Genomic DNA, 24,265 nt, shown 5'->3' with positions numbered 1-24,265 from the left:
TTCAGGAGTTCACATTTCAGCAGGTAACCGCTTGAGGAAAGAAACTTTTTAGTCTTCTGGTGGACCTGGTGGGAATGGCCCTGTAGCGTCTGCCTGATGACAGGAGGTTAAACAAACCATGGCCAGGATGTAGTTAGTCCTTGACTTTCTTTGTTGCCCGCTTTTTTGCTCTGGACAGGTTCTGGACAGAGGGAACATCCACCCCAATGATCTTCTCCACAATTCTGACTACCTTTCAAAGTCTGCATTTGTCTCTCTCGCTGGTAGAGCTGTACCAGACCAGTATTGAGGAGCACAGTACAGGCTCCACAACTTCTGTATGAAACAAGCTCAGAATTATGTGTATATTGAGTAATAACCTATAATTGTGATATATGTCACCCTGATTCATGTTCTTATGGAATTGCACAGCCTTCCCGTTTAAATTTATACCCTAGAAATGATTTTGGTTGGTACCCATAGCACTGTCACTATTTCTGTCCTTTACTCATCAGTCCTTATTCACATTACTCCACACTGTATTGCTCTGGCAGCACCACCCACACGCACACTCCCCTCCGTCGCCCCATCATTCCCCCACCACTCCACCCGCCGAGCGGCCAAGCGCTTCTCTTGCACTGTGCTTGGCGGGCTACTGCTGCCAGTTGTGCTAATGCTGAATTTTGCTCAGACTAGTTGCATCATAGAAATATCTTATTAATAAAGAAACAATGGTAGATAGATAGATAGATAGATAGATAGATAGATAGATGCTTGATTTACCGTCTTTCCAATTGCATTTCACCACATATGGATTCTTCACGAAGTTCATATGCCCTTTGTCTATCCTGCTTTATTTTAGATTGTAAGTGTTTTTTTCAGCTCTTGTTTTACCACAGTCTTATATAGCAATATGCTAGGTCACATCAAAGCCAGATTAAGGGGGGGCAGTGGGTACTTATATTGGGTCCCCGTGTCTCTTAAGGGCCCCGTCAAGCAATGCAATTAGAGATGGATACAGGCTTGCCTACATCTCTGCACTCCACGTTTAGCCCGTTTACACAGTGGTGCTACTACTGGCAGAAAGAGCTCTCTGTATATCACAGGCACCAGCAGAGGGAGCTACTGAGCAGCCATGTGGATCCCCAGCAGCAACAGCAGCTCCATGCTTACATGGACCCCAGTAGTGATTGATGTCCTCCTGTCCTCTTTTGGTTAGTTATGTGTGATCAGCGGTGTAGCTGGGTGTCACGATGCCCGGAGCATGTTTTGCGCCCCCCCCCCCAATTTGTAGCAGACCCCCCCCCCCCCACAATTTGTAGCAGGCCACCCGCCACCACTCCCCCCCCCCCCCCACACTACTTTACATTGTACTACCCTTATACAAGCACTATCCTCCCTGGGTGGTAATTTATATTTGTGGGTACACAGCAAACTTGGGTGTTTATTTATATAGCATGTCCTGCATGGGAAAGGAACCCAAATCTTAATATATATCAATGAAATTATATAAATAAAATAGCAGGGCAGCAATGTGCGATATACTGTAGATATAAACACAGGAGAGATAATTCAATACAACTCTATGTACAGTGTATGTTATATATACATATAGAAGCACAGGGCAGCCACACAGGGGTCCTTGCTACTCACCATCACAGCACCACCGCTCCTGCTGCCCCATGCGCTCTGTGTACAGGACCGGGGCGGGTGGGCGGCGCACAGAAGACGGGCGGCACACAGAGGACGGGCGGGCGGCACACAGAGGATGGTCGGGCCTGCGGCACACAGAGGACAGGCGGGCGCACACAAAAGACGGACAGACGCTCACAGAGGGCGTGCGAGCGGCACAGGTGCCTTTTGCGGTGCACGGCTCCGGCGCCCTATTAACTGTCTGCGCCCGGAGCTCGTGCTCCGCCCTCGCTACGCCCCTGCGTATGATATGTGTGTGTATATGTATGTATGCTCTGTGTGTGTGTGTATTTGTATGTATACTGTGCATCCCGAAAGTATTCAGAGCACTACACTTTTTCCGCATTTTGTTATGTTACAGCCTTATTCCAAAATGGAATTACAGCTTAATTGGAGTCCGTTTGTGTTAAATTCAGTTGATTGGACATGTTTTGGAAAGGCACACACCTATCTTATAAGGTCCCACACTTGACAGTGCATGTCAGAGCACAAACCAACCATGAAGTCAAAGAAAATTTCTGTTGACCTCCGAGAGAGGATTATCTTGGAGCACAAATTTGGGGAAGGATACAAAAAATATTTGCTGCTTTAAAGGTCCCAATGAGCACAGGGTCCTCCATCATCCATAAATGGAAAAAGTTTGGAACCACCAGGACTCTTCCTACAGCTGGCCAGCCATCTAAACTGAGCGATCTGGGAGAAGGGCCCTAGTCATGGACGTTCCCAAGTACCTGATAGTCACTCTTTCAGAGCTACAGCATTCCTCTGTGGAGAAAGGAGGACCTTCCAGAAGGACAACCATCTCTGCAGCAATCCACCAATCAGGCCTGTATGGTAGAGTGGCCAGACAGAAGACACTCCTTAGTAAAAAGCACATGGCAGCCTGCCTGAAGTTTGCCAAAATGCACCTGAAGGACTCTCAGACTATGAGAAACTAAATTTTCTGGTCTGATGAGACAAAGATTGTACTCTTTGGTGTGAATGCCAGGCGTCCTGTTTGGAAACCAGGCACCATTCATCACCGGGCCAATACCATCCCTTCAGTGAAGCATGGTGGTGGCAGTATCATGCTGTGGGGATGTTTATCAGTGGCAGGAACTGGGAGACTAGTCAGGATAAAGGGAAAGGTGAATGCAGCAATGTACAGAGTCATTTTAAATTAAAACCTGCTCTGGAGGGCTCGTGACATCAGACTGGGCCGACGGTCCACCTTTGAGCAGGACAACGACACTAAGCCCACAGCCCACGTATCAAAGGAGTGTCTTCAGGACAACTCTGCGAATGTCCTTGAGTGGGCAATCCAGAGCCCAGACTTGAATCCGATTGAACATCTCTGGAGAGATCTGAAAATGGCTGTGCACCGACGCTTCACATCCAACCTGATGGAGATTGATAGGTGCTGCAAAGAGGAATGGACGAAACTGCCCAAAGATAGTCGTGCCAAGCTTGTGGCATCATATTCAAAAAGACTTGAGGCTGAAATTGCTGTCAAAGGTGCATCAATCATTATAATAATATAAGTACTGAGCAAAGGCTTTGAATAAATATGTATATGTGATTTCTTAGTTTCTTAATAAATTAGTAAAAATCTCCCAAAAATTGTTTCACGTTGTCATTCGGGTGTATTGGGCCTGATTCAGACCTGCTCACTAGGTTTCTAGCAAGCAGGTTAATGCCGCCCTGGCATATGCACGCCCCCCTCCCCCACTGGCCGGATCCCCTCTCTATGCTGCGAGGGGATGTGTATGCTTACACATCCACTCGCATGCGCCCGCACAGAGGAGAACTCATTTGATGGTTACTTATTATCGGTTGACTTCTCCTCTGTTCACAGCAGAATAGTAACCCAGGACTTACCTTTCTGCTTTCTTCTGCAAATTTCTATGGGTGCGCTCAAAGTTTTTGTGGGCATGCCCATGAAACGCCATTTGTCCACCCCAGAACACCCCCTGACTGCCAATCAATGTGCGAATGCTCTGGTGAGTGAAAATGTCACCGGAGGCATTCGCTGCGGGGCTCTGCACATGCGTATTAGTGTCTGTAGGCATGTGCAGCCCCCACCATTGGAGACAGGCTGGATTTGGAATTGAACAAGCAGGTCTGAATCGGTCCCTTGTGTATAGAATTTTGAAGGGAAAAAAATATTTATTTAATTTTGCAATAAGGCTGTAACATAACAAAATGTGGAAAAAGTGAAGCGCTGCGAATTCTTTCCGGATGCACTGTACATGGATGTATTCAGTTTGTGTGTTTCTTGTGTATATGTAAGCTGTATGTACTGTATGTATGATGTGTGTGCTGTATATGTGTATATGTGTGTTTCTTGTGTATATGTGATGTGTGTGTTGGGTTTAGGTAAGCTGTGTGCATGTTTATTGAGTCCTTAGCCCCCCCCCCCCCCCTTTGTCTTAAGTACGCCCAGGGCCGGTGCAAGGCACCGGAGCGCCCCAGGCGAGTCGGGGTGGGGGCGCCCCGGTGCCGGGGAGGGAGGGGGGGGGGTACCTGTCCTGCGGCTGTGTATATAAAGCTTGCGGCGGCAGCGGGGGGTCCCTGCAGTCAATAAGAATTTAATAACGAGCGCTATCCACCTGGCTACGCGGAATCGCTTCTGTTGTGAAAACACTGGCCGCACGGCGCATGCTGATTGGCTGAATCTCAGCCAATCAGCGTGCGGCCAGTGTTTCCACAACAGAAGCGCTTCCGCGTAGCCAGGCGGATAGCGCTCGTTATTAAATTCTTATTGACTGCAGGGACCTCCCGCTGCCGCCGCCGCCGCAAGCTTTATATACACAGCCGCAGGACAGGTACCCCCGCGGCACGGGGGGGGGGGGGGGGGGGGCGAAATGCCGCCCTCCAGTGGCCGGCGCCCTAGGCAAATGCCTAGATTTGCCTAGTGGTGGCGCCAGCCCTGAGTACACCAGGCCCCTGGAACCTTAAACCGGCTATGGGTCATATGGAGACATAATACTTAGTGGTCTCCTAATGTATGCAGTGTTGGAAAAATTTGGTTTCATGGAAATATATTGGCCCCAAGAACACATAGTGGGCAGTGCTGCGATTCTATAGTGCTTCCCGGGTGTTATCAGATGCCAGGTTTGATTACTCTCCAGGGAGACATGTAGTTATTTGTGCTGACAGTGTATAGAAAAGGCTGTTGGTATGGAACCAGGACACCTAATTCCCTGCTCCCTGGGGGCGGTTTGTGTCCTTATCTAGAAGAAAGGTGCTTTGCCAGGCATGACAGCTGCTGGATTTAGAGCTTTTGAGTCGTCAACAAAAAGTATTCCATCCTGTTCCAGCCTTGCTTTGTAGCATTGATACAAGAGCAGTTACCTCAATTAGGCACAGTTTACACACTGTACATGATGCTGGTGTCTCATGTTTCATTGTCCAGTGACATTTACAGGTGAAAACAGTACTATAGAGGAAACATTAAAGTGCCCTCCTTCCTGTGTGGTGTTTGCTTCTCAATCGCTGTCCCAGCTGCTAGACGTTAACTAAAGCACTATAATAAATTGATTTATCAGTAAAATGCACAAGAGCCCTGTATATTCAATCTGCATGTGGGGTCTTGTGTGTGTGTGTGTGTGTGTGTGTGTATATATATATATATATATATATATATATATATATATATGTATATATATATATATATATATATATATATACACACAGTATATATAAAACATACCTCCCAACTTTGAAGGAGGCGGGACACAGTTGATGCTCGCCGATGGCACGCCAACATTTTCGGGGGGGGGAGCCTATACTCACAGCTTTTCCGCGAGGCCACGCCCCCATTTTGACGCTATAGGGGCATGACCCAGAGGCTCTGCGTGCCTCTAGCCATGCCCCCAGCCCCCCTGGCTGTGGAAATAGACGCATGAGCACAGCGTTTATTCCCCGCTGCTTAGCAGCCGACAGGGGGGACTCCCAACAGCCCCCCCTCACCGCGGGACAGTGCCGGCCGCGGGTAGGACAGTGGGACAGGCCCTGAAAATCGTTACTGTCCCGCTAAAATCTGGACTGTTGGGAGGTATGTATAATATCATATATAATCATGTCTAGTGATCACAGGCATGCTGTACACCAGGGATGGGGAACATTCGGCCCTCCAGCTGTTGTTGAACTACACATGCCAGCATGCCCTGCAACAGTTTTAGTGTGCCAAAATACAAAACTGTTGCAGGGCATGCTGGGATGTGCAGTTCAACAACAGCTGGAATGCCGAAGGTTCCCCATCCCTGCTGTACACCATAAACACAGGGGCCCCCTAGTGGTGATTCACAACACATAATGCTCACACCCATTGCAGCACACAAGAATAGATTTCTTAAGTGTTTCACAGATAAACCAATGTTTTTTTTTTACTTTAAGTATTGAATCACCTACTTGAGGCCGATTCGGGATCTTTCACAATGGCGGGAGGTTTGCGCATGTGCATGTGAATATGCGGTACTTGTGTAATATCTGGGCGACCGATTTTTTCATTGCATGCAATATAGTGGCATACAATTCATGCGATGCGATTTTTCATTGTAAAGACCTGATTTTTAATTGTATAGTCACCCGTGGTTGATTTCATACCCCCACTATCCAACTACGCATGGAGTTGATTTTATATAGTGTGGCGAACGCAGCGTGCCACCGAGCCCGAAGCGTGGCGAGCGTAGAGAGACCCGCGAGGGGCCGCAGAACACATGTAAAGTAATCCACATCCCAACGCGGGGCTCGCTGTGCTCGCCACGCTACGGGCTCGGTGGCTCGTTTCGCTCGCCACACTATATAAAATCAACTCCATGCGTAGTTGGATAGTGGGGTATGAAATCACCCATAGTTGACTATACAATGAAAAATCAGGTCTTTACAATGAAAAATCACATTGCATTTCATCGCATGCCTTAAGTAGTGGCATGTAATGAAAAAATCGGGCACCCAGATAATACACAAGTACCGAATATGTATATGTGCAAACCCTGGAGCAAACGGCTTCAGCGAATTTCACACTCGCCGGTGCGGTTCGCTGCAGTGGCCGGAGGCTGGAGCCGAGGAACACCCAGCATTTTATAGGTGTCCCCATAAAAATGCTGGGCGTTTCCCTGGGAATGAAGGCAGGTCCATGCCTGCTGGGGACAGGTGGATGACATCACATAACATCAGCACCCGCTCCCCTTTCAATGATCTGTGACAGACTGACTTTTATTTCCGAAGGGGAGAGAAATCATTCGATGGACGAGGGGATGTGTTCTCATACACATCGTATACTAGCGATGTGTACGAGATCTTGTACGCTGACCTGTTCGCTAGGTTGCAAGTATACACCAGTAGCGCACGCAGGGGGGGGTTTCTGAGTACCCAGAAACCCCCCCAGGAGTCTAAGGGCCCCGGGCTGAAAGCTGAGGGTCCCCTCTTTCCATAGGTACAAGAATTTTAAAAATCGGCCCTTGGGAACCGGAGATATCTGACTTCAAAGCAGTGGTCCCCATCCAAGCCTTTTAATTGCTATTCCCAGTCATATATTTTAGGTTCTGTCTGACTTAGAGTTTTTCTGAGGGTATATTCCAAAAGCTGGGACTCTCCTCCATTGATGGACAGTAGTAGCTTGTCTCTACTGTTCCCACAACCAGAGATATCAGCCTTCCAGCAGCTGGTTACTGCTCCAGCTCCACATACCTGGTATGTAGTTTTATATTCTCGTTGGCAGATTGCTCTGCCTCCTGAACTCTGATCCCCTAGTCCCCAATACCATTTGGTAGGTGGGATTTTCTAGTTTTTAATTCCATTAAAATCTAAGAATTTTTTTTTCCGGGAACTGGAGATATCTGCAGTCAAGCAAACTGTCCTCCTACCAGAAAATTTTATTATTATTATTATTATTATTATTATTATTATTATTTATATACATTTGGTCTATCTATAATACTTTAACTGACCCGGCGTATACTGGGTCACCTAAGTGTCCATCTCCATGCTTTGCTCCGCCCCTCTGGAAACCCCCTTCTGAAAATCCTGCGTTTGCCACTGTACACAAAAAAAAATAACATTGACTCCCACGGTCTAGCTCACAATTCCCTTCACATGCTTACTTAGCTTATGTGTGTGTGTGTGTGTATGTATTGTGACAAAGGGGCAGATGTATGAATCTGCCCATAACGTTTATTAAATAATGGATCCCGCTTCTCCAGCATAGAAGCTGGCACGCGTTATGGGCAGATGTATGATCCCCCAAAGCCGATAAGGAGAGCCCTTATGTTCAGCGTTTACGGCTCTCCTTACTGGCCCCCGGCGGCCCCCGGCGGCCCCCGCATGCGCAGTGCCCTTTCTCCCCCCGGCCGTCTCTAAAACCGCGAGTTCTCTAGCGCAGTCCGAGCTAGAAGCAGGTCTAGCATTGTCCCCACATTGGGGGATAGGACAACGCTAGCCCTGAGCTGGCGAAGTGGTCGGGGCGAATTAACGCCTGGGCGGCTGTTAATACATTGCCCTGGTCGCTAAACACTGGGGGGGATTGCAGGGAAGCGTAACTCGGCGGGCTGTCACTAGCGCACGTTAGGTGCACTAGTAATACATTAGGGAAATAGTAATCCCCCCCCCCCCCCAGTTAACCAGCGTTAAGTGCATTTCTGCACTTAACGCTGGTTCATACCCCTGCCCCAAAGATCACAAACACAGGGTCTCAGATGACGACTTGGTATTCTCATCAGCAGGTACAGCATAGCAGGTGACATTCGTATACAGCTGGTATCACAGGCAGTAGCATACAGGCATAGCAGACTCCTAACAGGCTCCAATGGTCCCTAGTCTAATCCACACCCCTGGCCTATCACTCGGGTAGACAGTCCACCATCGAGAACAAGGAGACTCTACCATGGGAAGCCTTAAATCAGGACATCCCAGGTGCTGCCGATTACATTACTTTCATGTGGGGGAATGCTGACTCTGCCACACTATGTATGTATGTATGTATGTATGTATGTATGTATGTATGTGTGTGTGTATGTGTGTGTGTCTGGTATTACTCATCTGTCCCATAGATATCCACAATTTCATTGATACATTGCGGCAAAATGAGATTTGCTATTAATGCAATAAGCTGCAATGAGAAAAAAAGTCACATTTAAAGCTAGAGGCCAGAGACTCAGGAGTAGAGTAACCGATACACAGGAGACTGATATACAGTATACAGCTCAATCGGTCGGGCTGTTTTTTCAATTGTTTGGGTCTGCACATGTGCATCGGACATTTGTGCATGTGCAGACCCATTGTGCGAACGCTGGTGCAGGGGAAAGCCCAGCCTTTTTATGGGCGTCCCCCTGGGAATGAAGACGGGTCATTGCCCACCCCCTTTTCTGACATCTTCGGCAGCAGTGAAGACTGAAATTGTGGAAATCCCCCCCCCTCCCCCCATAAAATAAATATCTCCCTCAACCCTGCATTACCCCTCTTTGTGCCGCTGCCAGAACCTGCAGATCTACTTCTCTGCGGTCCCGGCGCTCCTCCTGGCTCCTGCTAATAAAGAGGACCATCACAAAATGGCTGCCCCCTAACAGCAGACCGTTTTTGAGGAAGCTGGAGGAAGCCACAGACAAGTAGATCTGCGGGTCCCGACGGCGGAAAAAAGAGGGGTAAGGTAGGCTGATCCCGAGCAGTGCAGTGTATCGATAACCCCACAGACCCCTGGCACCCACACTTAACTCAGCGCCTCCCCCTGCGTTTTATTACGGAAGGGGAGAGACATTTCTCTCCCCTTCAGTCACATACAAGGGGATGTGTTCTCATACACATCCCCTGGCATGCTAGTGAGGGGATGCGGGTGGTGCTGACCGGTTCTCTAGGCTGCGACTATACGCAGCCTAGAGAATAGGTCTGAATCAGGCCATAGTGTCATATGTCCTGCCCAACACTTTATTCACATACCTTTCTTGAAAACAGTATGTTAATTGACATAATTGTGAACAATGAAACAAAAAATTCATAGCGTTGACTCTTGAACCTGTTGATAGTGAAATTTTTTTTGTTTATAGTTGTGTTTAACACAACACTGCAGCAAAATCACTAGGTGGCGCTGCAGTTTCCATTTTATTATCTCTACATACAGGAATTGGGAACATAAAATATAAAAAAAAAATTCACATGCAAGACAATTAAATATAATGTGAAATATATTGTGAATCTAGACAATAGATTTTTACAACATATATAGGGGGAAATTTACTAATCTACGGTACTTGTGTAGTTTCACGGCGCCACCGCGCGCACAGTCTGTTTCAGAAACTTGGCAGCCTGCCAGAGTCTCTGTTTAACTGTGCGCGTGCCGCTCTAGCTGTTATCCTAGCTGTTCTCAGCGCTACGTTACCAGCGTAGCGTGTGCGCGTGCCACTCTAGCTGTTCTCATTGACATTGTTATGTCGACTAGTATGTACCCCTACACCCTACCAAATTCAGACGAATTACCGCATTATCCAGATAACCCCCTTCTTAGCGGCTTGCAAGGACTCGGGATTCAGACGCTAAAGCGTCTCAATTGAAGCGTGTACATTACGCTACGCTGATAGCGTAGCGCTGCAATGAGAACAGCTAGAGTGGCACGCGCACACGCTACGCTGGTTACGTAGCGCTGAGAACAGCTAGGATAACAGCTAGAGCGGTGGCGCCGTGAAACTACTAAAGTACCGAATCTACTTATTTATTTAGCACCCTCTAGAACAGGCCTGGCCAACCTGTGGCTCTCCAGATGTTTTCAAACTACAAATCCCATCATGCCTTGCCTAAGTTTTGCTATAAGGGTGTATAAAACTGTGGCAAGGCATGCTGGGATTTGTAGTATCACAGGTACTTGTGACTTATCTGGGCGCCCGATGTTGAAATTGTATGCCAGTACCCTAAGCATGCGATTTGACGCGATTTCCCTTGAAATTCCCTTGAAGAGAAAATCGCGTTGCATTGTATTGCATGCAATGCGATTTGATGCGATTTTAATATGTACAGGCACCCAGATGCCTGTTTCATATGTGAAATGGCCCCCCAGACCCCATTTTTAATTGTATACCCACCCTGATGGCTAAATGACCCCCATGCAGGAGCATCTCACATGCAGACGCATCCAAGTTTTCTGGGGGTGGGAACCCAGCCTGTCTCCGCTTCAGGGAGAAGGGCAGGGTTAGAGGGGGGTGCGGAGAGGTGTCGGGGAGCCCCATTGGAAGGGGACGCACGAGTGGCTCGTGATCACTCTCATCCCCTTCTGGCGGCTGGCGAGGGCTGGTGATTGGCGATCCGACCGCCAGACCCCTGCTAAACGAGAGGTGCTCCATCTCTAATGTATTTTGGATAATGGGGAAGAACTTTGATCATCCCTGGTTTGTATCTGTGGCTTTGAGTCTTGTCCTCACCAGAGAACAACAGCTGCACAGAGTACACGCCTTATCCATGGTTTGCTTTCTGCACTTGCAGCCAGCTCTCTTTCAATTATAATATATTACAAAATAATCTCTGTTTATAGTATAGCAAATTGAATAAACATATTCATATATTTTTGTGATAACTACTTGTAAAAAGGGGCCTTATTCTGGTCCGTTCGTTCTGGTCTGGTTTGCCTGTGTTCACACAGGGACCAATGTTTTGTTAGCGGAGAGGGGTATGGGGCACTGGGCAGCCCCATTAGCATATCGGAATGCCCAGCTTTTCAATTCCCCCTGAACCCCTTGACCATTGAAAGATGTGAGAGGTTACCCCTGGCCTGCAAATGGAGGTTACTGTGTAACCTCCATTTGCATGCCCTGCATGCGAATCGCGCTTGCGAATGGGTGGCATCAGCCAACCATTCACAAGACGGGGTTTGGTGGACTCACAAGGCTGCGAATTCGCTGACCATCACCGCTGACCATCGCTGACCATCACCACCCCCAGTTGGTCAACCGCGCACTCCCATTGTATGTGTATATTAAGATATGTCATACCTGTCACCATTGTATGATAATGCGTGTATACTTGCTTTTTTACTAATTAAAATTTCTGCACAATACCCATTTTGTCAGTCATCATTAACACACGCAATAAGGAGCGGAGCACAGCACTACAAACGTATTGAAAATGTATACAAAAATATTACGCTAGTATCATATAAAGTTGGCATTATTACTAAACTGAAATGGCAAGTACTTTTTTACAATAATAGTTGTTCTACTTTACTGTTTACATTTCAATTTATTTTGTATAGGCAGCTTACGCTTTGTACCATATAAATCGGAAGCTTACATTAGAGCCAAAAATCACCATCAATGCCCGTATTGTGGTAGTGGGAGCATCGGATGTCGGCATCTCTTTTCTGGAAACTCTTGTATTTTGGTAAGTAATTTCTGATGACATTCTACTTTAAATGAAGATGATACATTTAGATTTTAATTGTAATAATAATAATATATATATATATATATATATATATATATATATATATATATATATATATATATATATATATATAAAATGGGAGGAATATCAGCGGCACTCACAAGATGTTTAAGTTGCAAAAGTAGAAGACTTTATTCAAACATGTTTCGAGGATAAATCCCCATCATCAGGGAGCAAAGTACAACAAGTTTTAAAAACACATATATACACAAAGACATGCTCCAGGACACACCTCCACCAATCAGAGCCCAGCCTGTGCTGATATTCCTGGTAACACATAGTTTGACTATAAGGAGACCATGGACTAGATTTGCAAAGTGACAGCTTTGACCTCAAAATTTATAACGGCACTAATATCTGCTGGAGGCTTAATTGACTGAAATGGTCAATTTTGTAAATAGAAATTTTGCACAACTTTATTTTCATGTTCTAGAGACACAGCAGCAGATCTATAGACAATTGCGGTGGTTCCCAAACTGTGGGGTACATTTATTAAGCTCGGTGAAGTGAAAAAGTTCCTACCTGTCATTTTTCAAACCAAGCCTGTAGCTTCACAGGTACTGTAGGAGCTGATTGGCCGGTGATAAAAAACAGACATTTTATCACTTCACTGAGCTTAATAAATCTGCCCCTGTGTGCTGTGGCACCCTGGGGTGCCTTAGGATGTTTGCAGGGGTGCCACAGGTTAGTGATCTAGGAGCAATTTATATTATTTATGGTCAATGTAATAGACAAGACCAGAACTGGTGGCTACCAATCATAAAATATGTGGACAAACAGAAACAAATCCTGACCCTCATCACATAACTGACCAAAGAATGACATATAAACACAATGTACTTAATTTAAAAAAAATTGGGGGTTGCCTAGGGGAGCTGTCAAAAAAATCTGATACTCTAGGGTGCCGTGATTTAAAAAAGTTTGGGTACCACTGGACTACTGTCTTCATAAATCTGTCCCACACCGCTGCCTTTTCAGATTTATTCTGAAATAAAGTGTGGGCAGTTGATGATGATGTTTCATAGTTTAATGGGCACACACTAGCGAATGGTTCAAACTCTGGATCAGTGGTGTTGGTTTATTGATAGCAGGTACACAGCCGTACTCACTGTTACATGTACACTGGTAATGGAGCAGGGCTGCAGCAAAGCAGTGTTTCATGCAGTTCACTAGCTAATAAGTGTATATTGCAAATGACTAGTGGTACAGGGATACCGGAACAACTTTACAGCAGCTATTAACTGTCTCTATCATAGGAGATCAGGGCCGGATTAACAATGGGGCTGATGGAGCTACAGCTCCAGGCCCACTCTCCAAATAGGCCCATTTTATAGCTGAGGGCCAGGGCTTTCCAACGAGCCCAGCCTCGTGTTTCTAGCCCCCCGGGAACCAGAGATACCGCCAGGCAAACCTGGAACATTTTCCCCATAGAATAACATGGGACCCGCTAACTCCGACATCCACCCCGTTCCAACGGCTGCCAGTTCCCCCTCCGGCATCACAGAAGCTCGAGGTTTCGAACCCAAATCGCTGGGCCTTCAATTTGATACCTGGTCCATATGGGTTCATTGGTTCTAGAGATATTGCGGGTAAACCAATTTTTTTTTTTTTCATTTCTGGCTGTTCATGTTGTTTGAAGACAGATTTCTCTGGAACCAAACGGCCCATTTTCACGGGACCAAAATCATTTGAAGCCTACATGTAAATGGGTCAGTTGAAGATATAGCTATATATAGATATGGCCGAAGATATAGCTGGTTGTTTAAAGGGAGGCGGGGGTGGTTTTCTCTCGCCCTCACAATGCAGAGACTAGGCTGGTGTAAAAGGGGCCAGTCCGGGAATGTCCCTGCATGATCCTGGGACCATATTACCGGGTAAGTCCCTGCATTTTCTGGTGTGAAAGGGGTATTATTTTAAATAGCTGGGACATGCAGTGCTCTGAATACAGCCGGGCAGCCCCCTACTCACTGCTCGGCTGTCAATGGCTGTCATTTCTGCTCGTCGGTGCTGTCCCCCAGTTACCGCGAGCATGTATTCCCCCTTGGCAATGAGCATGTAATCCCACATGGCAATGAGCATGGAACCCCTGGCAATGAGCATGGAACCCCTGGCAATGAACATGTAGGTAAGCAACACTTACTGTATGTAGCATAATTTTTAATAGGCATTATGGTGTTTGGCATAATACGTAATGAAGATTATGGTGTGAGGCTTAACATGTAATGGGCATTATGATGTAAATTTTTAATGCGCACCTTCGGCGCGCAATGCCCCTATTTATGAAGCATATTGTGCATTATTGCTCAATCTGTTTGGTATAGTGCAGGCATGTCCAAACTATGGCCCTCCAGCTGTTGTGAAACTACAAGTCTCATCATGCATTGCCACAGTTTTGCTATTAGGGAATTCTAAAACGATGTCAAGGCATGCTTGGATGTGTAGTTTCACAATAGCTGGAGGGCCACTGTTTGAACATGCCTGGTATAGTGTGTATTTTGGCTCATGCCTCAAACCATGTAGCAAAATGTGAATTTTGCCTTAATCTGTGTGCCATAGTGTGAATTTGGCTCAATCAGTGGGAATTTTGGCTCATTCCATGTGGTATAATGTGTAATAGGCAAGTACAGTATAAGGGGGTTACGGTACTTATATGTTAGTTGGGCACCCACTAAGCTATTTGCTTAGTTTTCCGTGTCCCCTCGCGGGGCTCGCTATGCTCGCCACGCTTCGGGCTCGGTGACTCTCTGCGCTCGCCACACTATATAAAATCAACTCCATGCCGACATGGATAGTGGGGGTATGAGCGTACTAACTATAGTGGGCGCCCAACTAACATATAAGTACCGGGGTTACTATTGTGTTGCAGGATTTGTATAAGGGTATATGGTGTGGTAAACTTAGGTGACCAAATAAAAGGTGCTGAAATGTTGTCTACCAAGTTTCGACTTTCAGTATTTTATTCATAACTGGAGTGCCGCCTCACCCTGCAAGTATATTAGGACATCGGCATCCTGCGGGTGCACCTTTGGAGTGCACCCGCCAATATATCTCCCTGCATTTTTCTTATGTCAGCCCCCTGCCTTTTCCAAGCATATATAATTAGTTGAAAGTATTTACACAAATAGAGACACACCCTTGTGCAGACCACCCAACCAGATCACTGGTCACGCCCCTCACATTATTAGGCGCTCGCTACAACCCCTAATATTGCGCATAATAGGCCCTTGATCATTTTCAGCTCCAGGCCCATTTAGACCTTAATCTGGCTCTGTAGGAGATACATATCCATGTATTTGGTGGGTCAACTGCAGTGCAATCCACTGCTTTCTCTTCATATAGTGCCTTTTGATCAATTGTGTCATCCTCAATCTGTAGTCACAAATTAATTTAATAACTGAAAGAGTGCACAATATCTATTCCAACGAATACAAAGAATTTGTATTGCGAAAATGTGGAAAATGTACCACATTTTTATGCAGTGTGCTATAAAGATCTATGTGTGACTCTAAACATTTAAGTTTGTTTAAATAAGACGCACATCTAACCTTCACAATGCTACATACTGTGCAATTGTTAAATTAGTCATACTTTACCTTAAATTTTCATAACAATCTTAAATGCAATAGGCAACATTATAGTATTCAGAGCGCAAATAGTGTCACGCAGATTCTCCTTTGCTTTCTAAATTACCCCTAGAATTAATTATACATTTTCTTTATTGTACATGTCTTACTGACATAAGTTAATAGTACAGAGTTTAAAAGTGGAGATTTTAAAAAATCCGTATGTGCATTTGTCACTACGCCATTGACATGCTGATAAATTAATAAATTAGAGTGCTGTAAAAACATTTACAACCAATTTATATAATTTCTCAGGCACTTTTACTGTACATTTTAAAGGGTTCTTTCACTGAAAACAGAGTGATTGAAGCAATTTAGCAGCCTTTAATCCCTTAAAGATGAAGTCATTTTCTTATTATTATTTTTTTTGTAATTATTTGAAATTGTTTGTATCCATGGATACACAAGCAGATTCGGTTAAATCTGTAATATTCCGCAAAATATAATTGATTAATTAAAGACAGCGCTTTGCAAATATTTTTGCTACGAATATAAGGAAGTGGAAGGGTTTTTTTCACATTTAAATTTTACATAGCTAAATGCTAAATATTCAATATGTAGTTTTGTGTATAATTTTCTTAAAGATTTATATATATATTTATTTAGTTTTAAAAATGATATTTGGTTTTAAAAGTCCTGACCTGCATTTATTAATAACTGCTGCTTAAGCTGGCCAAGGTCTGTATAGCCCAAGGCCATAAAAGAGCCCTGATTTTTGTGACAATAGTTAAGTCATGCAGACAGCTAGTTTAACTCAGTGGGTTAGCTTTCAAAGGTCATGTGTTACTATGTGTGTACATATACTCCTCCCACTAATCACTATAGAGTGATTAGTGGGAGGAGTGTATGTTAGGGTATATAATCCTTAGTCAGGTGGCCATCTTTGTCTTGCCATATTGGATGCCCTCCGGCCCGCCCGATTTCGATTTTTGCGATTGGTTGCTCATTTTGGATTGGTGCTTTTTTCTCTTTAGTTGGCTAAGTTTGTAGCCAGATGGGCGGAAAGTCGCTGACAACTAGCAGTCAAAGCTTTGACTTTTTAAATCTAGCAGTTGGTGTCCGTGTCTTTATTTTTCAGTGATAAGCTAGTTTAAAGTTATACTAGGAAAAATTTGAGAAAACCTCCAACTTATCTGCGCAAATGTCTATGCAGCCACAGATGGGATCTACTCCTAGGTGTCCCCACACCTCACAACAAGTTTCGGAAAGTTTAGTGTATAAATACACAATTTGAGGAGATCCCTTCACCGGCGCACACCAAAAATAGAGAAATGTTACGTCCCTGTTAGGTAGGCACCGTTCCTCTTCTCCGCCTCCGAATCGGGGATAAGGCTACTTCTCCCGAGTTACCCCTTAGCTTATTTCGGGCACCTTTCTCTTCTCCCTGTACAGGAAACTGCTTCCTCGGTGTGAACCGTAGGTTTGCAGACCGGGATAGAGGTACAGAAATTTCCAATATAGTGAAGTAGGTTTTTAATAAATTTTCCGATATCAAAAACATGCAAAAGTGAAACACATATAACACACCAAGCAATAATGGGCCAGGTACTGGTAAGGTGCAGGTGGATAATTACCCTCTAAGGTAGAGAACTGTGTTTAAGCAGCTCTCATTGATGGCATTCAGATATCCAAGGACTCTAGGTAGGCACCGGTACACCTTCTTTGAGATCCAAGGACACAGGTAAAGACATCCACGTTGCTCTCCACACAGCAATTTCCTGGGCCCCTCCGACGCGTTTCTACCTCTACTGAGGTCTTTATCACTCCTTGAATGATGGGGGAGGTTCCCACAGATGGAGGAGGTGTTCACGCGGTCCGTTCGGTCGGCGTCTTACCACATTCGGACGGTGTGAGCGGAAGGCGGGGCTAAGAACACTCGGTTCCAGTCGCAAATACGCATCCGTCCAAACCAACCAGAATAGGGGCCTAAGTGACAATGCTTTCCATGTAAAGTGGACCAATTGCCTATCCACAATTTAGATAGGCAGTTTTAGGCCTGAACCTCAGTTCGCAATGAGCCATGTCTAAGTGATGTCACTGGTCCCTGGTAAAATGCTAGTCTGCATTCTTCTCATTATTAGTTTATCACACAGAAAGGCTGCTGCTTGTGCCTGTGGCATGCCGCCACAGACATGATTGCATAATAAGAACATGCAGATTTTAAACCCATTTTATATGTGACATTTCATATGCCACAATTCTGAAATGACCTCGGCTAATTGGAGTGATGGGTTTAACAACTGCTCAAATCCTTTTGACTCTGTAGTATCTTGTCTGCGCCTCAGTTTAGCAGTGGGTTTTAATCCTTCCCTTTGTATACAGGTGGAAGTAATGTAATTGCTTCTTGATAAGGGTAAATATCCTTTGTAATCCATGATTGAAAATATCTTTTTAATCCGTCCGGTACTGGAAGTAAGTTTCAAAGAGATGGAGAAATGTAATGTAAATACTAGAGAGATAAGGGAAATTACATGAGCCTAGAAATAGAAATGAAATAAACTGACGTTTCTGTATACGGATTAAGGAACCTGATTTATCATTCATATGTGCGGGGGATTATTTTCGCTGCAAATGTGCTGATGTTTTTGAAATGAGACCATTTCATTGTGAAAGATACATTTGAATATTGCTCTGTCCACTCATCTGATACCTGCCTTGTCTCTACCTCATCATTCTTTTTATGTGATTAACTACAATTGTATTAGTTGTCTAGCTAATGGAGAAGCCAGAATGTAAAATAATTATGAAAAATTCTATTTTGGGGTATAAATGTAAATATTATTTGGGGAAACAATCATGCCATTGAAACATTACCTGCATTGGGCTTAATTCAGAACTGATCGCAAAGTACTTTTTTCCTCAAATGGATAAAACCATGCTGCACTACAGCTGGGGCAGATGTGACAGTTGCAGATAGATTTAAATTTAGATTTGGGTGGGGGGTGTTCCAACTGAAATCTAAATCGCAGTGACAAAAATAAAGCAACCAGTATTTACCCTGCACAAAATCAAAATAACTCGCCCAAATCTAAATCTATCTTCACGTTACATTTGCCCCACCTGCGGTGCAGCATGGTTTTGTCCATTTTAGAAAAAAGGCGCTTTGCAATCATGTTTGAATTAGGCCCATTGCTTAGTGAATGGAGAGCTGCTTACAAAATGAATGACAGTACCATCATTAGACACAATACAACTAGGGTGGTCCTTAATCTGTATTGTTAAAACTGTTTTATTTACTGGCTTTCATATTTGTGGGGTCAGACTTATTAACATTTATTAACATCATTTTTACATGTTAGTATCACGTAAATGCATTACAGGGCTTTTGAAGCGGTTTTCATGAGAAACCGGTCCAAATTACATTTGTTTAGTAACCAAAACACATTTTCCATACTTAAAATGGGAGATGCGATCTAGCCAAATTTACTTTACGTGGAAAAAAAAAATTGTCAAAAAAAAACAATATAAACAATATAAAACGCAGTGAGCCCAGTGCTACTTATGCCATCTTCAACTGGCGCATTCACAAGGCTCACAGCGATTCTGCCGAGAATGCATTGTGGGAACCAGGACAATTTGATCAACCATCGACACACAAGCTGATCATTGTGTAAATAAAAAAATAAAAAAATCATACTCACCTACCTCCCTGCTGAGGATGTGAATTGTGAGAAATCAGCCCCTTGGACTGTACAGAGAATCAGAGAACCCATTTTCATAAACGCAAAAAGTAATTGTGTTCTAGGGATGGCTATTGACCATCAATCATGGTCCGATATACAATATTTTCACTATTGATGGGGAGTACCAGATGGTGTCCTACCATCTATAATAAAGAAGCACCAAAATTTACCAGGGCACAAAATCCCATGGTGACCACCGATGGTTAACCCTGCAACCCACAGTCTCTTACATAAAGGCCTGTATCTTATGTACAATGTATAATATTCAATCAAATCTGACACCTCATTTACTGTTTTGTTGCCATTAAACTTGTTATCTTGCTGATTTAGGATATGTATAATAGCTTGCCCCCAATAGGAGACGATCTTATAACCATTCCAGCAGTAAAAAATGGTAAATTTATTCCATTAAAAGTATAAAAATGACATCAGAACCTCGGTGACAGAGACTAGTCATGCATTTTCATATCTGGATCATTACACAGAATAAAGTAGCAAACACATTAGAAATATCTGTTATTATTACATTACAAGTATAGAAGGCAGAGGGAAAAAAACAGAGAAGACTGAAAGCTGGGAATGAGGTGAGACTAGGAGTTGTCATCTGACTATGTGGAGTAAAAAGTCCTGAACTAGGAGAACAGCTCATAGTAAGAGGTCTTAGGGCTCCATGAGGTTAAGAATGTGTTTGGGGCACAATAGAGAAGGCTAGAAATTTGCCTGACAGCCACCAAACAGGTCCATAGCTACCAGATTATGACCTGATTTCAGCTCAATAGAACACACGTGGGATGTTGTAAGTAGAGCAATGCCACCACTGGCATATACTAGGAAATTGTGGACTATTATTCAGGGGCCATGATAAAAGCTAGCTACACATCTCCTCAGAAAGCCGATCATGTTGCTGCTGTACTTCTATTAAAAGCGTCTCTACAACTTACTAGACATGTCTGACCCTGGACTAGGCCCCATTTAATATCCATCCTCTGTGCAATTGACTGAGTAAATGCCCACTTTTCTTAGATGAGCATTGCTCAAGTGTGGTGGTGGGTCCACTGTACCATTGGCATGCCATCGGATGGACATCGACTCCTCAAGCAGCCCCTGGTTGTCACAAAATCTCCCAGTGTAGCTTTCTTTAAAAATGGCTACTGTGGCTGTGGCGCTGCGAAAAACAGCTCTGCCTAATTCTGACAACACACCCATGATACTACCATAACACGCTCATGATACTACCATAACACGCTCATGACACTCCCATAACACGCCCATGACACTCCCATAACACGCCCATGACACCTCATATTTTGCGATGACTTTAATCCTCTTGAAATACCAAGGTATAGCAAACGTCTCAAATAATAGCAATTTTGTATGCAGCTGTGCAGTATATGCCATTGCACTCATGGTACAGGTATGCATAGGACTTTGCACACATGATTTGCACAAACATCCGCTCAACTGTACAAACATCAGCAATGCATGCAACAAGTGCATTGTTAAATTCCTACTGATTCTGATTTGATGGTAGCGGACAGATCATCTGATTTTTAGTTTACGCGATGCACCCGAGCCAGCATACAACAACTGGAAGGTTACGATTTACAAAGATCTCAGGGGCAGATTTATTAACCCTGGTGAAGTGATAAAGTGTCTGGTGATAGCACAACAGCTGTCATTTTTCAAACCCAGCCAGTAACTAGACAGAAGCTGATTGGCTGGTGTGTTATCACTGTCCATGTTATCACTTCACCAGGCTTAACACATCTGCCCCTCGGTTACTGCTGCACTTGCAGCTCACCCGGTGTAACTGGGCAGCAGTTGGGTGTTTGCATGTATCAGTGTGCATTGGGCGTGTAAGCAGAATTGCATGCTATTCAGAGTTGTGAGAATGCAAAAATCCATATGATGAAAGGATAGGATTGGTGCAAACGCATGCCGGTAGTGATGACAACTACTTTCACAATTGGATGGATAGGGTTGTGTGGTTTTACTTCGAATACAGGTGGCTATTTGCATGTAAAGAAACCACAACTGAGTTCTTATTTACATGCAGCAGCACAGTTATCTGGCACAGCAATACACAATATATTTCACATCTGTCCAGCCTGGCAATCACTATCCCAACACTTGCTGTTTAAGTAGGATCTTTATCTTTACATTTGTCTCTGGACATCAGAAGCCTTCTAACATTGTCCGTCACTAATTAGTTCACTAATTAAATAGTTAGTGCTCACTTATGTCTCACAGAGATAACGTAATCAGTGGTTTTGATGTTTTATATTGTGGGGCACTGTCTCCTCCATTGCATTTCCTTGTGCCATGTGTTTATTGCCACATGATGGGTAGCTGGACAGGGGGAATGACATTGTTGCGGTCTAAGCATTTTCTCTGCGGTGTCGTTAAGCTCTCATCGCTCAGAAGTTATTGGCTTCTGTTGTCGCAAGTGAATAAAGTGCAGAGACATTCTGTGTGATGCTAATGGGGAGGAATTCTACTAAGGACAAACATTTTAATTAGGTAAATATTTTCGGTACTTGTTTCCTAGCACGGCCACACCGATTTCCATCGGGGTGGTCGTGTCGGAAAAATTGCGTCGGTCGCATCGCATGCGATTAGGTCGCATGCGATGCGACCGACGCGACCGACTCGATTTTTTAATTGAATCAAATGTGAATAGGGTCCCTGGGACCCGATTTTACATTGGATTCAATGAAAAATATTCCCTAGACCCCCAATTTTACACCGTAAACCCCACCCCACGATTGACGCCAACCCGAAGCGTGGCGAGCGCAGCGGTGCGCGTCCTCCGACCTTTTCATTCCCCTACTATCCACGTCGGCGTGGAGTTGAGAATATAAAGTGTGGCGAGCGCAGCGAGCCACCGAGCCCGAAGCGTGGCCAGCGGCCGCGTATAACTTCACAGGTATACGCGTCCCCTCGCGGGGCTCGCTGCGCTCGCCACGCTTCGGGCTCGGTGGCTCGCTGCGCTCGCCACACTTTATATTCTCAACTCCACGCCGACGTGGATAGTAGGGGAATGAAAAGGTCGGAGGACGCGCACCGCCGCCCCTCACGGGCTTGCTGCGCTCGCCACGCTTTGGGTTCACGTCAATTGTGGGGTGACGACGGGGACATATATAATGTAAAATGGGTCATATTGGCCCATTTCACATTTTTTACTATGTGAGATGGACTTAATGAAGTCCATCTCATCTTGTGCCATTATAATGGCACAAGACCGACGCGATGCTCCCGATTTCAATGTTAAAAAATATTTTAACATTGAAGCCTATGGCAAAATCGCGGGCATCGCGTCGGTCACGTCGGGGCGAATGTTAATGATCGCGACCGACGCGATGCCCGCGATTTTCCCTTTGCCGGCAAAATGGACCTGATTTCAAAGGAAATCGGGTCCATCGCGGGCATCGTGTACCTTAACTTAAAGGTACATGATGCCCGCAATTGTGGCCGGGGGTGGGGGGGGGCATGCGCACAGCGTCTATTCCCGCAGCCAGGGGACTGGGGGCATGGCTAGAGGCTCACAGAGCCTCTGGGTCATGCCCCCATAGCGGCAAAATGGGGGCGGGGCCTCGCGGGAGAGCCGCGAGTATAGGCCACGCCCCCAAATTAGGCCACGCCTCCCGAAAATGCTCCGGCGCGCAGGAGCATCGTCCCGCCTGCAGAGCTTCAAAAGTTGGGAGGTATGTATCAGTGTATACATGTTGTCATGTTCATCGATGCCACAATGCGTACTAATGGGTATACACAGAAATGTATTAATCCATTACAGGTGCTTGCAGGGGAGGGGCTAATGTAGACAAGAAAAAAAACAACAACACAGAATTTCTCCAGCACTCTATGATGGACCAATAAATGGTAGTAAAAATGCAGAGATCTTATCTACATATATTTGCAAAGATACAATTAAGCCATCAGCCACTTCACAACATCTCTCATATTGTGGTCCTAAATAGACATACACACGGGGCGATTTCAGCCCCATTTCTAAGCAGTCTAACTAGATCGCATAGAAATGGAGCACAGATTGCTCCTTGTGTATGCCCCCCAGCTATGGCGATGTGCGGTCATGCACTGTCTTTCCTGCTAAGATCACAGCGTAACGCTGCAACACACAGATCGCTCAGCACACATCGTGGGTGAGCAGCAATGTGTGCTGAGTGATCCCTGTGACTTATCTTACAGTGGATGACCAGCTTTGGTCTGATTTATCTTAGTGTATGGCCAGCATTTTGTTCTGACTTATCTTACAGATGTACAGGGGTGGGGTCCTGGGTTGCACACCAATTGAGAGGTGCGACCCTGCGGAGACCTTTCAGTAGAACTGCATACAAAGTCAAAGGTGCAGGTGCACAAATCAAACTCCCAATTTAAATTATTGCAATAAAATTTTGCATTTTTAGCGAGGTTCTTCGCTTATTTATGGCCATAAGTAACGGCTTGCCCACCGTGTCCAGGTGACCTCATTAGTCGGGCAAGTCCCTAACATTTTGGGGGGTACAAATCTAGGGCACAGGGCACCCCAAAACAGTGCAGCCGAGTGAACCCCAGGGCAAAACAAGACTGAAAGAAATATATAGTGAAACAAAGTGAGGATAGGTTAGTGAGAGAGGCTGCTAAAAATAGCAGGGGTAAGTAAGTGAGAGGTAAAAAAATGAGAGATAAAGTAGTGAGAGGTGAAGTAGTGAGAGGTGAAGGTGAGAAATTAATTACATTGAAATAAAACACATAATAGGGATGAAAGTGAATATGAAAATAAGTGTTAATTTGTGTTGCTCCTGAGGCCAAACAGCCACACCAGTCCAGGGGGGCCCACAACCCAGAAATGCACCCCCCCCCCCCCCATCTGATAATCCATTATAC

The 24,265-nt window shown here is 44.9% G+C and overlaps 1 protein-coding gene across 4 annotated transcripts in view; it reads left to right on the top strand.

The window, feature by feature from the left end:
• The window catches only part of CFAP61 (cilia and flagella associated protein 61), a 256,250-nt gene that overhangs the window by 118,747 nt on the left and 113,238 nt on the right, over nucleotides 1–24,265 (top strand). For all 4 annotated transcript variants that reach the window (XM_083175929.1, XM_083175928.1, XM_083175927.1 and 1 more), the window contains one exon: nucleotides 11,885–12,012. In XM_083175929.1, the coding sequence (XP_083032055.1) occupies nucleotides 11,885–12,012 (128 nt within the window). The remainder of the gene's footprint in view (nucleotides 1–11,884; nucleotides 12,013–24,265) is intronic.

Source organism: Crinia signifera, chromosome 3, assembly GCF_055691185.1.
Source record: "Crinia signifera chromosome 3, ASM5569118v1, whole genome shotgun sequence".
NCBI lineage: Eukaryota > Metazoa > Chordata > Amphibia > Anura > Myobatrachidae > Crinia > Crinia signifera.
Note: the sequence above shows the minus strand (reverse complement) of the source record. Positions and strands in the feature narration are given on the sequence as shown.